The following is a 12,471-nucleotide window of genomic DNA, read 5'->3' on the forward strand; positions in this document are numbered from 1 at the left end:
GTCTCATTTCTTCCTATTAACGACCCTGGAGAAAGGAAGAGCACTCTAATTTTATGGGTAGGAAAACTGGGGTCCAAAGCCTGTCCTATGCCACATCTGATAAATCCTAGTTATAAAATGTAATGGGGGCTTCCGTGGTGGCGCAGTGGTTGAGAATCTGCCTGCCAATGCAGGGGACACGGGTTCGAGCCCTGGTCTGGGAAGATCCCACATGCCGCGGAGCGACTAGGCCCGTGAGCCACAACTACTGAGCCTGCGCGTCTGGAGCCTGTGCTCCGCAACAAGAGAGGCCACGATAGTGAGAGGCCCGCGCACCGCAATGAAGAGTGGCCCCCACTTGCCGCAACTAGAGAAAGCCCTCGCACAGAGACGAAGACCCAACACAGCCATAAATAAATAAATAAATAAGTAAATAAAATCTTAAAAAAATAAAATAAAATAAAATGTAATGGAAAAAAATATTATTTACCACGTCAAATGCACAAATACAAAGTTAACAAAGAAATACATAATACCTGTAAGAAAAGTATAAATCTTTACTGAAGAATATACAAAAGAAAAATGAAAAAGCTTTGTTCCTGGATAGAAACATATATATATATATGAATCCTCCCCAAAATGATATTTTTTTTGCAACCTGATGAAATTACTCTGAATTTCACATAATGACAGTATCTATCATTTCCTGAGCACTTACTATGTGCCAAACACTTCACATATATTATCTCATCCAACCTCACCCAAACCAGTGAGGAATTTGAGGCTAAGAAAAATCAAGCTATTTGCCTAAGGTCAGAGAGATGGTAAAGAGGAGAGCTGGGGTTCAGATCCAAGGTTGTCAAGCACAAAGGCCAGGCTCTTGCTCACAACCGCAATGGGTATTAATAATTAAGAAAAGGTTGGAAAATAATAATACGGCAAAATTTACATTGCCATTATGTTAAATTATAAAATTACAATAATTAAAACAACGTGGGGACTTCCCTGGTGGCGCAGTGGTTAAGAATCTGCCTGCCAATGCAGGGGACACGGGTTTGATCCCTGGTCCGGGAAGATCCCACATGCCGCGGAGCAACTAGGCCCGTGCACCACAACTGCTGACCCTGCGCTCTAGAGCCCGTGAGCCACAACTACTGAACCTGCGTGCCACAACTACTGAAGCCCGCATGCCTAGAGCCCATGCTCCTCAATAAGAGAAGCCACCGCAAAGGGAAGCCCATGCACCGCAACGAACAGTAGCCCCCACTTGCCACAACTAGAGAAAGCCTGCATGCAGCAGCAAAGATCCAACGCAGCCAAGAAATAAATTTAAAAAAACCAAAAACAATGTGGCCCTGGCATAATAATGTACTTTTAAATGACACAGAGAAGATATTTTAGAAAAATACATGTAATTATTCCATATGTGATAAGAAGTAAAACTTCAAATCAGTGGGAAAGGAGTGAACATTCTAATTAGGAATGCTGTAAAACTCGGTCATTTATTTGGAAAAGAGTATGATTCTTACCACACACTATATATTTTAAAAATCCCCAAGAGATTAAAGAGTTAAATGCATAAATTAAAAAAGAGAAAGAACTAGAAAAAAATAAAGCTATTCATCTGAACACACACACAGACATACATGGGTGGGGAGGGAGGGAGATGGACATGCGTTTAAAAAGTATGGCATTTACTATTAGTTAATATTTTTTTTTCACATATTATCATGCCATAAAAATGTTTCATATCACAGCACAGCACAGTCTTTAAAAACACTGCGAAAGTCACACTGCGTAAATTTATTAAAGAATAATAATAAAATTCTTATTATGGGATATGTTAAGGGCAAAATCTTTCAGAGTATATAGAGTATGGTTTGTCCAACTCTGCTTAAAAATTCAGATACATGCATTAGAAAAAAGTTGGAGAAGTATATGACAAAATGCTAACAGTGATAATCTCATCTAGGTGATAAAATTACAGATGATCTTTATCTGCATTTAGTTTATTGTAATTTTTTCAAATTTTGTCCAATCTTTCATAATCAAAAAAATTTTAAAGAAAGAAATAAGTAATAAATGAACTCGATATCCAAGCCAAAACTTAATAGTTTGGGTAAAGATTTAACATTTCAATAAGAATGATTTGATTCAAGTTATGTCAAAGCTCTAAAAGCCCAGGGAAGTGAGAAATTTATAAATTACACTACATTTGAGAGCGTTGCTTACTCATTGAAAAACATTAACGGATCACCTATGAAACGGCAGTCCAGAGCTAGGTTCCAGGAACTTGTGCATAGTAATCTGTAAAACCTTACAGATCCTGCAATAAAGACGTGTGCAAAGCAGAAGGGGCACAAAAGAGGGAGAAATCTATCCTCACTCAAGGTCCCAGGGAAGACACTTCAGTGAGGAAGCGACACTTGAGCAAATCTGACAGATGAGCAGACAGAAAAGGGAAGCAGACATAGTCATGGGAGCAAAATATATTATGTATAACTTAAAAAAAATTTTTTTTGAACAGCGCAGAGAGTTTAGCAAATTGTCACTTGTGAGGATTTTACCATGAGAGATAAGTCCAGAGAAACAGGCAGGCCTGTACATGCTATGCCAATGAATCTGGACTTCATTCCGCATTTGAGAATTCAAAAGCTTTACGGGACAGGCAGAAAATGAGAACATGTGACGTGAAATGATGGAACCTGCAGCCAACTGGGTTATATGAGTTCTACCCAAAGACATTCAAATTTGAGCTGGCCAAATACATCATGTGGACAGGCTAGGTTCCACAGAGAGGACCCAATGGAGACTCTCAGGAGATGCACTCTGAAAACACGGGGAGAAGCTAAGTTGGTAATGATGGAGATGAGATGTAGCGACAGGTGAGCTACAGATCCCAGGCTGGATGCAGACGGTGTCAGAGAGGATGCCTGTGCCTACCAGGTGGCAGTGACACCTATGCTAACATCTCAAGCTCCCCGTGTTTATTACCCCCATGCTTGGTATTAGATATACTAAGAATTCTGAAGACAGAAGAATTGCTTCCAACACCCCCTCCATCATTTTTTCCTCTGAACGAAGGTGTTCATCACCACCACCCCAATAAGCCAACTGGAGAAGCACATCTGCTCTTTCTCAAAAACGGCGCAGCCGGCTGCTGCTTCCCTTTCCTCAGCCCTCTTTTGCAAACATGCCCTTTGCCCCAGTTCCTTCCAGTTTCTTACCCAGGGATTTTCATCATCTCTGACTATATTTTCCATGTTTCTTCTGGAAGTATCTTTTATTTCCATACAAATAGACAAGAAAATGGCACAGGGTCTGATAAATGTCAATAAACTCATTTTTTTAACCCACATTCTTCAGAATACATCATGCTTCCAGATTAAAAACAGCACAATATGCAATCAACTCTGTCACTTCAGCAGAAGGTCATCCAATCACTACAATGTTTCTTACCCCTGAGATCAGGGACAGGTTTCCTAGGACCTAAAGTCTAAACACCTAAAGTCTTTCTTTTGTTTCTTATAACACTGATCACCAAACATCTGGTCACATAGTGTTTAAGTAAAAGATAAATAAATAAGTTCTAAATTGATTATATATCCTCAATAAGAGTATGTTTATTTTTTTTTAAACAGGTACTAGAGTCAATCTGTAGAAGTATCAGTAAAGCTTCATTTATTTTTATTTTCAAAGAAAACCAACAGAAGTACTGATATTTCCTTCTCATGTCAACAGATCATCCCGTACATATCCATACCTGCTGTATAATTCTCACGGTTCAGATTTCTCTCTCCTTCCCGCACTTCTCTGTATCATGTTCTTCCACTCACCAACATCTTGACACTGATTTTGATACCTTTCCCCCTTCAAAATCCTTTATATCCTGCTTGCCTCTTCTTAGTAATTTCTTCCATTCTGCCTAAGAACTCTTGAATATATTCAATAAACTGGAGCATAAAGTTATTGCCCTTAAACTCTTTCAGCTACTCAAGTGAGGAGACCAATTTTAAAATCTCAGAATTGGCAGAGGTTTTGAGGAAGGGGAAAAAACAAAAACCAAACCCACCCAACTCTGCTAAACAGTACGTAACAGTGCCTCAGGACCCGTCAGGGTTCTCAAGTGAAACCTCAGATCTTTGCCAGACCTTCCAATAACTTCATGCCAGATTATTATATAAACTACTGGCCTGTTGCTCATGTGATCGTCAAGTTCTCTTGCATGGGCTATGATTCCTAGTGGCTTCTAGGGCCCCACAACTAGTGCACTTCCCTACTCAGCTAGACGTTTTTCCCCCAGGGCATTGTTCATAGATTAATTGGAAGGATTTAAAATTAAATAAAACAAAACAAGTGACAAAGTGAGAGAGTGGCATGGACATATATACACTACCAAACGTAAAACAGATAGCTAGTGGGAAGCAACCGCATAGCACAGGGAGATTAGCTCGGTGCTTTGCGACCACCTAGAGGGGTGGGATAGGGAGGGTGGGAGGGAGGGAGATGCAAGAGGGAAGAGATACAGGAACATATGTATATGTATAACTGATTCACTTTGTTATAAAGTAGAAACTAACATACCATTGTAAAGCAATTATACTCCAATAAAGATGTTAAAAAAAAAAAAAAAAAAAAAAAACCTCCTTAACCTAATCAGCCTAGAAGAGCCTCATATTCCTCAAAAAGTAAAAAAGTTCCTAAACGTCTCAGAAAATTAATAGGGGGAGTAAACTGGGTCTGAGGTCTATAAATAGAATATAAATGAAAAAGAGAAAAGGAGATTCTCTCTACAAAGAAACAACAACAATGAGAAAGGGAGCAGTATATTCTACAAGAGGAAGTGGGAGTATTTTTTTAAAATAATAGTAAGATTACCTTATGCAAATAGGCCTGACATTTCTTTTATGGACTTCCCAAAATATTAAATCAATTCTCTGACTAATCAAGTAAACAGAGTTTAAAATCAGTCCACCCTATTCAATGATAACACAGAATGTAAATTCCTCCAACTTTTATTAACAGTACTAAACCTCTTTGAAAATATATTCCGTATACTACTTTTAGTCACTGGTGACATTTTTAATTGGGCTTGCAAAGGAGGGAGGAAGAACTCTTCTCACTGACCCACTCATCACACCTTTTCTCCTAAGTGTTAAAATTCTACCACGCAATGTAAAAGATACAAAATCCCACTTTTATTTCTTCACAGAATCTTGTCATGTTCATCTTGAAAGGTGTTTTTCTAAATCTTCTTAATACTCACTTGGCAAAAGCATTTCTTCTGTTAATCTCTTTCTGGGAAGAAGCAGAAGTTGTACTGAAACTTCTCCTAAAACCTAAATATGAAAGTTAAGGTGAGATGAGGAAAAATAAATCACAAATTCACAGTCCTTGTTAAAAGTTATCTTTTATCATTTCTTCTACAGATGTTCTATTTTACCAAGTGTTTCTTTGGAAACAGAAAGCAAAGAAAGTAAGTGCATATAGAATGTAACTGGAGTTTAGATTTCTTGATGATCGTTACCTTACCTTTCTCATCAAACTATGCACTACATGAATAAGTTAAGATCATGACATTACTTTTGGAGGTTTTTATTATAAACTTTCCTGAAAACCGAATGGAATCAAATTATACATTGATAAAGCTTAGTCTTTTTACTCTCAAATATTATAATCTTGATAAATCGTATTAAAAAAATAAAAGGATAAAAATGGTTTAAAAAAACACTATCACTAAATATACCCCATTTATAAAATTCTGAACAATGAATTTCAGAGCTTATGATTGTTGGCATCCCCAAATGACAGAGTTATCAAAAAAAAAAAAAAAAGAAAAAGACTTCACAAAAGGTAAATTTTTTAGAAGATGTTTTTAAAAAAGAATGGGATTTCCAGTTCTGGCAGTTATGGCACACCAGATGTGCTGAATGAATCTCCTGAATGAAGCAAGTATAATAAAACAAGTATAAAACAACTATAATTTTTTTAAAAAATACTGTTGACCTCATACAAGTGGCACAATTCCAAAGAGGCCAAAAACCAAAAAGAGAAACCATGAAAGGTTTCCCCCACAGCAATCTAACCACCTTGTACCCCAGGACTACACTGCCCTCCAGAGAAGCTGGGGCCTGTGAAGATGGATGGGGCCCTAACAAAAGCGAGGGTCCCAAGCAGCTCATCCTCAGTGTAAAGTTAAATGAGAAACAAAATGAAGCACCACTCAGATGAACACAAAGGAAAGCGGCTGTGTCAACTCCACTGTACAGAAAGCAAAATTTTCTCCCCTCAAAATTTGTGATCGTTAGCCAAATTCATTTTATCTGTGTAATATAAAGACAACAACAACATTGCAGAGAACGTGAACTAAAGTTGGCAGTGCCTCTAGGCAACTGGCAGAAGTAAACACAGGCATACCTCAGAGAGATTGCAGGGCTGGTTCCAGACCACCACAATGAAGCAAATATCTCAACAAAACGAGTCACAAATCTTTTGGTTTCCCAGTGCATCTAGAAGTTGTTTACACTATACTGTAGTCTATTAAGTGTGCGGTAGCATTATGTCCAAAAAAAAAAAATGCACATACCTTAATTAAAAAATACCTTATTGCTAAAAACTGCTATCCATCATCTGAGCTTTCGGTGTCACAATCTTTTTGCTGGTGGAGGGTCCTGACTGATCAGGGTGGTGCTTGCTAAAAACTGGGGTGTCTGTGGCAATTTCTTAAAACATGACAACAGTGAAGTGTGTGCCACATCGACTGACTCTTCCTTTCACAAATGATTTCTCGATGTAGCATGCAATGCTGTTTGATAGCATTTTACCCACGGTAGAACTTCTTTCAAAACTGGAGTCAATCCTCTCAAAGCCTACTGCTGTATCAACTAAGTTTATGTAATGTTCTAAATCCTTTATCGTCATTTCAACAATCTTCACAGCATCTTCACCAGGAGTGGATTTCATCTCAAGAAACCACTTTCCTCGTTCATCCATGAGAAGCAATACCTCATCTGTTCAAGTTTTACTGAGATTGCAGCAATTCAGTCACATCGTCAGGCTCCATTTCTAGCTCTCTTGCTATTTCTACCACATCTGCAGGTACTTCCTCCACCGAAGTCGTGAACCCCTCAGAGTCATCCATGAGGGTTGGAATCAACGTCTTCCAAACTCCCATTAATGTTGATATTTTGACCTCTTCCCATGAATCACGAATATTCTTAACGGCACCTAAAATGGTGAATCCTTTTCAGAAGGTTTTCAATGAACTTTGCCCAGATCCATCAGAAGAATCAGTCTATAGCAGCCGTAGCCTTACGAAAAGTATTTCTTAAATACTAAGAGTTGGAAGTCTCAAAATTACTGCTTGACCCATAGGCTGCAGAATGGATGTTGTGTTATCAGGCATAAAACAACATTAATCGCATTGTACATCTCCATCAGAGATCTTGGGTGACCAGGTGCATTGTCAATGAGCAGTAATATTTTGAAAGGAATCTTTTTTTTTTCTGAGCAGTAGGTCTCAACAGTGAGCTTAAAATATTCGGTAAGCCATGTTGTAAATATATGTGCTGTCCTCTAGGCTTTATTGTTCCATTTACAGAGCACTGGCAGAGTAGATATAACATAATTCTTTTTTTTTAAATAAATTTATTTATTTATTTTTAATTTATTTTTGGCTGTGTTGGGTCTTTGTTGCTGCATGCGGTTTTTCTCTAGTTGCAGCGTGCGAGCTTCTCATTGCAGTGGCTTCTCTTTTTGCGCAGCACGGGCTCTAGGCACACAGGCTTCAGTAGTTGTGGCACGCGGGCTCAGTACTTGTGGCTCTCGGGCTCTAGAGCGCAGGCTCAGTAGTTGTGGCCCATGGGCTTAATAGCTCCACGGCATGTGGGATCTTCCCGGACCAGGGCTAGAACCCATGTCCCCTGCATTGGCAGGCGGATTCTCAACCACTGTGCCACCAGAGAAGTCCCAATGTAACATAATTCTCAAAGGCCCTAGGATTTTCAGAATGATAAATGAGCGCTGGCTTCAACTTAAATTTACCAGCTGCATTAGCCACTAACAAGAAAATCAGCTTCTCCTTTGAAGCCTCACACTGACTTCTCTTCTCCAGCAATGAGAGTCCTAGAAGGCATCTTCTTCCAGTAGAAGGCTGTATCATCTACATTGAAAACCCACTGTGTAGTGGCGCCACCTTCATTAATGATCTTAGCTAGATCTTCTGGATAACATGCTGCAGCTTCTACATCAGCACTTGCTACTTTCACCCTGCACTTTGAGGTTATGGAGATGGCTTCTTTCCTTATACATCATAAACAAACCTCTGCTGGCTTCAAACCTTTTCTTCTGCAGCTTTCTCACCTCTCTCAGCCTTCATAGCATTGAAGAAAGTTAGGGCCTTGCTCTGGATTAGGCTTTGGCTTCAGGGAATTCCGTGGCTGGTTTGATCTTCTGTCCAGACCATTAAAACTTTCTCTGTATCAGCAATAAGGCTGTTTCTTACCATTTGTGCATTCACCAGAGTGGCACTTTTGATTTCCTTCAAGAACTTTGCCTTTGCAGTCACAACATGGCTAACTGTTTGGTACAAGAGGCCAGCTTTTGACCTATCTCTGCTTTTGACATGCCTTCCTCACTAAGCTTAATCATTTCCAGCTTTTGATTTAAAGTGAGAGACATGCAACTTTTCCTTTCACTCAGAGGCCATTGTAGGGTTATTAGTTGGTCTACTTTCAATATTTTTGAGTTTCAGGGAATAGGGAGGCCCGAGGAGAGGGAAAGAAATGGGGTAATAGCTAGTTGGTGGAGCAGTCAGAACATACACATTTATCGATTAAGTCTGTCATTTTATATGGACGTGGTTCATAGCGCCCCAAAACAATTACAATACTAACATCAAAGATTACCGATCACAGATACACCATAACAAACATAATAATAACGGAAAAGTTTGAAATATTGTGAGAATTACCGAAATGTGACCCAGAGACATAAAGTGAGCAAATGCTGTTGGAAAAATGGCGCCAACAGACTTGCTCAATGAAGAGTTGCCACAAACCTTCAATTTGTAAAAAACGTAGTATTTGAGAAGCAAAAAAAAGCAAAGCACAATAAAACAAGATACGCCTGTATAATCTTCTCAAGAGGCATCAACCCAGGCTTAAAAGAATTCCCATACATTAAACTCTAAGTAAAATAAGCATTTCACAACAATAAATTACAAAATTCACAAGGAAAGAAGGTGCTACAAGTTAGGCTCAACAGAAACAGATGGCAGAGTCAGACTCACAAAGACTTCAGATATTGAATTATTAAACATAAAAAGTAACAATATTTAAAATGTTTAATAGCATAAAAGAAAAACTTGAAAATGTGGGGAAAGAATAAGTGACAATAAGTAACAACCAAACAGACTTGCAAAAAGAAAAAAAATGAAAAATTTATAATTAAAAAACTTTGCGGCTGAATTAGGCAGTAGAATAAACATAGCAGAAGAAGGAATCAAGAAACAGAAAGATAACTCTGAAGATATCCAGAATGCAGTCTGGAGAGACAAAGTTGTGAAAAATATGAATGAGGCATGGGAAAGTGAAAAAGTGGACTATACTACTCATCAGAGTTTTGGAAGGAGATAATAAAGAGCATGAAGGAAGAAATATTTTCAGTATATGGGCAAGAATTTTACAGAATTAATCAAAGATACTAATTCCAAGATCCAGGAAGACCCAAGATGCCAAACAGAATAAACAAAGGGAAATCTCCACCTAGACATAATCATAGCAAAACTGTGCAACACAAAGGAAATAGAGAAGATCTTTAAAAGCAGTCAAAAAGCAAAGATAAACCACCTACAACGGTATGGATTAGACAGACTGATAGGTGATTTCTCAAAAATTTGACAGAAGACAGAAAGCAGAAGAATTATATTGTCAATGTGCAGGGAGAAAACAGCTTTCAAACTATAATAAAAATTGCACCAATTTTTATTTTTACTCAGTAAAACTATCATTAGAAAAGACAGACAAAAACTGAGTTTCCTACCAATAGACCCTTTCTAAAAAAAATATTTAAGAATATAGATGAGGTAGAAACAAAATGATTTCAAGTGTAAGTTCTGAGGATTAATGACGAAAGATATCGGTAAATATTGATACGTATGAGCAAATTAAATAAATATCAATTATATAAAAACTATTATACTAATGTGAAATTTGTGAGGGAAACAAAATAGAAACTCAGTTTCTAAGGATTTCCTATTATTTGAGAAAGAGTAAACATAATGATTAACTTTAGGCTTTGCTAAGTATGTATGTCAAAGTACCTAGAGTAATTACTAAGAAGCATATTCATAGAATGTAATTTTTATACAAGTAGAAAATTAAATGGTAAAAAGAGGGGGTAGCAATATAACCAGAATGAAGTCAAGAAAGAAAAACATTTAAGTACAAAAATGTTGAAAAATTAGAAAACAAATAAATAACAAATAAATCCAAATATATTACTAATTACAATGAATGCAAATAGGTGAAACTCAGATTAAAAGACAAAGGTTGTCTCTTTTTAAAAAAAGTAAAATCCAGTTATATTCTATTTAGAAGATATTCCAAAAACAAGAGAACATAGAAAGATTAAGGCAATGGCTAGAAAAAGATTTTTTAGGCAAGTACTTAACCACCAGAAGGCTGATACAAAGTAAAAAGAATTACTATAAAGCAATACCACTTACATCAACACCAAAAAAAAAAAAAAAGAAAGAAACAGGTAAGTATAAATCTAATAAAACATGTATAGAATCTATATTAGGAAAATTATAAAACTCTGATGAAAGAAATCAAAGATCTAAATAAATGGACAAGCATTCCATGTTCATGGATAGGAAAATTCAATACTGTTAAGACATCAGTTCTTCCTAATTTCATCTATACATTCAATGTAATCCCAATCAAAATACAGCAAATTATTTTGTAGACATCAACAAACACATTGTAAAGTTTATATAGAAAGGCAAAAAGCCCAGAATAACCAGCACTACATTGAGGGAGAAGATCAAAGTCCACTACTGAACTTGAATTTCTATACGGCTGCAGTAATCAAGACAGTGTGGTATTAGCAAAAGAAAAAGACAAACAGATCAACAGAACAGAACAGACAGCCCAGAAACAGACCCACACTAACACAGTCAACTGATCTTTGACAAAAGAGCAAAGGCAATTCAATGGAGAAAGGATAGCCTTTTCAACAAATATGGTGGAACAACTAAACATTCACATGCAAAATAATGAATCTAGACATCGACTTACACCTTTCACAAGAAATAACTCAATGAATCATAGATATAAATGTAAAACACAAAACTACAGAACTTCTAGAAGATAACATAGGAGAAAAATCACAGTACCCTTGGGTTTGGTGGTGACATTTTTGATACAACACCAAAAGCACAAGTCATGAAAGAAAAAATTGATAACTTGGACTTCATTAAAATTAAAAACTTCCACTCTGTGATAGACACTGTTAAGACAATGAAAAGACAAGTCACAAAACATGTAAAAACATAATGGTTTGCTATTTTGACTACTTAAAAATTAAAAACTTCTGCTCATCAAAAGATGCCAAAAGAGGAGGGCGGGGTGCAAAAGACAAGTCAAAAACTGGGAAAGATATTTGCAACAAACAGAACTGACAAAATATTAGTGTCCAAAATATATAAAGAAACCTACAAATTAATAAGATAAAAACAAACCAACCAAAAGAAAAATGGGCAGTAGACGTGAATAGGCACATGGTAGAAGAGGAAATGTATGTGGTCCATAAACATGGAAACAGGCCCAACCTCATTTGTAATCTGAAAAATGCAAATTAAAACCACAAGGAGATACCATTTACACCCATCAGATGGGCAAACAAGACTACTGTTGGTGAGGTGAGGAGTGACAGAGGCTCTCATCCACTGCCCATGTGAACAGTTTGGCATACCCAGGAAGATTGAAGATATGGATATCCCATGCCTGGCAATCCTGGAGAAACTTTTGCAAATGTGCACAATGGCATAGTTTCTAATAGTTAAAAACAGGATATAACCCAAATATCCATCAAATATAGAATGAATAATGTATTTTAATGGAACACTAAATAACATAGCAAACAACAATCAAAACTAAACTTGAGGACACGGGGAGAGGGAAGGGTGAGCTGGGACGAAGTGAGAGAGTGGCATTGACATATATACACTACGAAATGTAAAACAGATAGCTAGTAGGAAGCAGCTGCATAGCAAAGGGAGATCAGCTCAGTGCTTTGTGACCACCTAGAGGGATGGGATAGGGAGGCTGGGAGGGAGACACAAGAGGGAGGAGGATATGGGGATATATGTATATGTATAGCTGATTCACTTTGTTATACAGCAGCAACTATCACAACAATGCAAAACAATTATACTCCAATAAAGATGTTAAAAATAAAAACTAAACATATATTATTTATTGACATATC

The 12,471-nt window shown here is 37.2% G+C and overlaps 1 protein-coding gene across 9 annotated transcripts in view; it reads right to left on the reverse strand.

Moving 5' to 3' along the window:
- Window positions 1–12,471, reverse strand: part of CLIP4 (CAP-Gly domain containing linker protein family member 4) — a 113,038-nt gene that overhangs the window by 11,125 nt on the left and 89,442 nt on the right. For all 9 annotated transcript variants that reach the window (XM_059943667.1, XM_059943668.1, XM_059943666.1 and 6 more), the window contains one exon: window positions 5,246–5,318. In XM_059943667.1, the coding sequence (XP_059799650.1) occupies window positions 5,246–5,318 (73 nt within the window). The remainder of the gene's footprint in view (window positions 1–5,245; window positions 5,319–12,471) is intronic.

The sequence above is a fragment of the Balaenoptera ricei genome, chromosome 13 (genome assembly GCF_028023285.1).
Source record: "Balaenoptera ricei isolate mBalRic1 chromosome 13, mBalRic1.hap2, whole genome shotgun sequence".
NCBI lineage: Eukaryota > Metazoa > Chordata > Mammalia > Artiodactyla > Balaenopteridae > Balaenoptera > Balaenoptera ricei.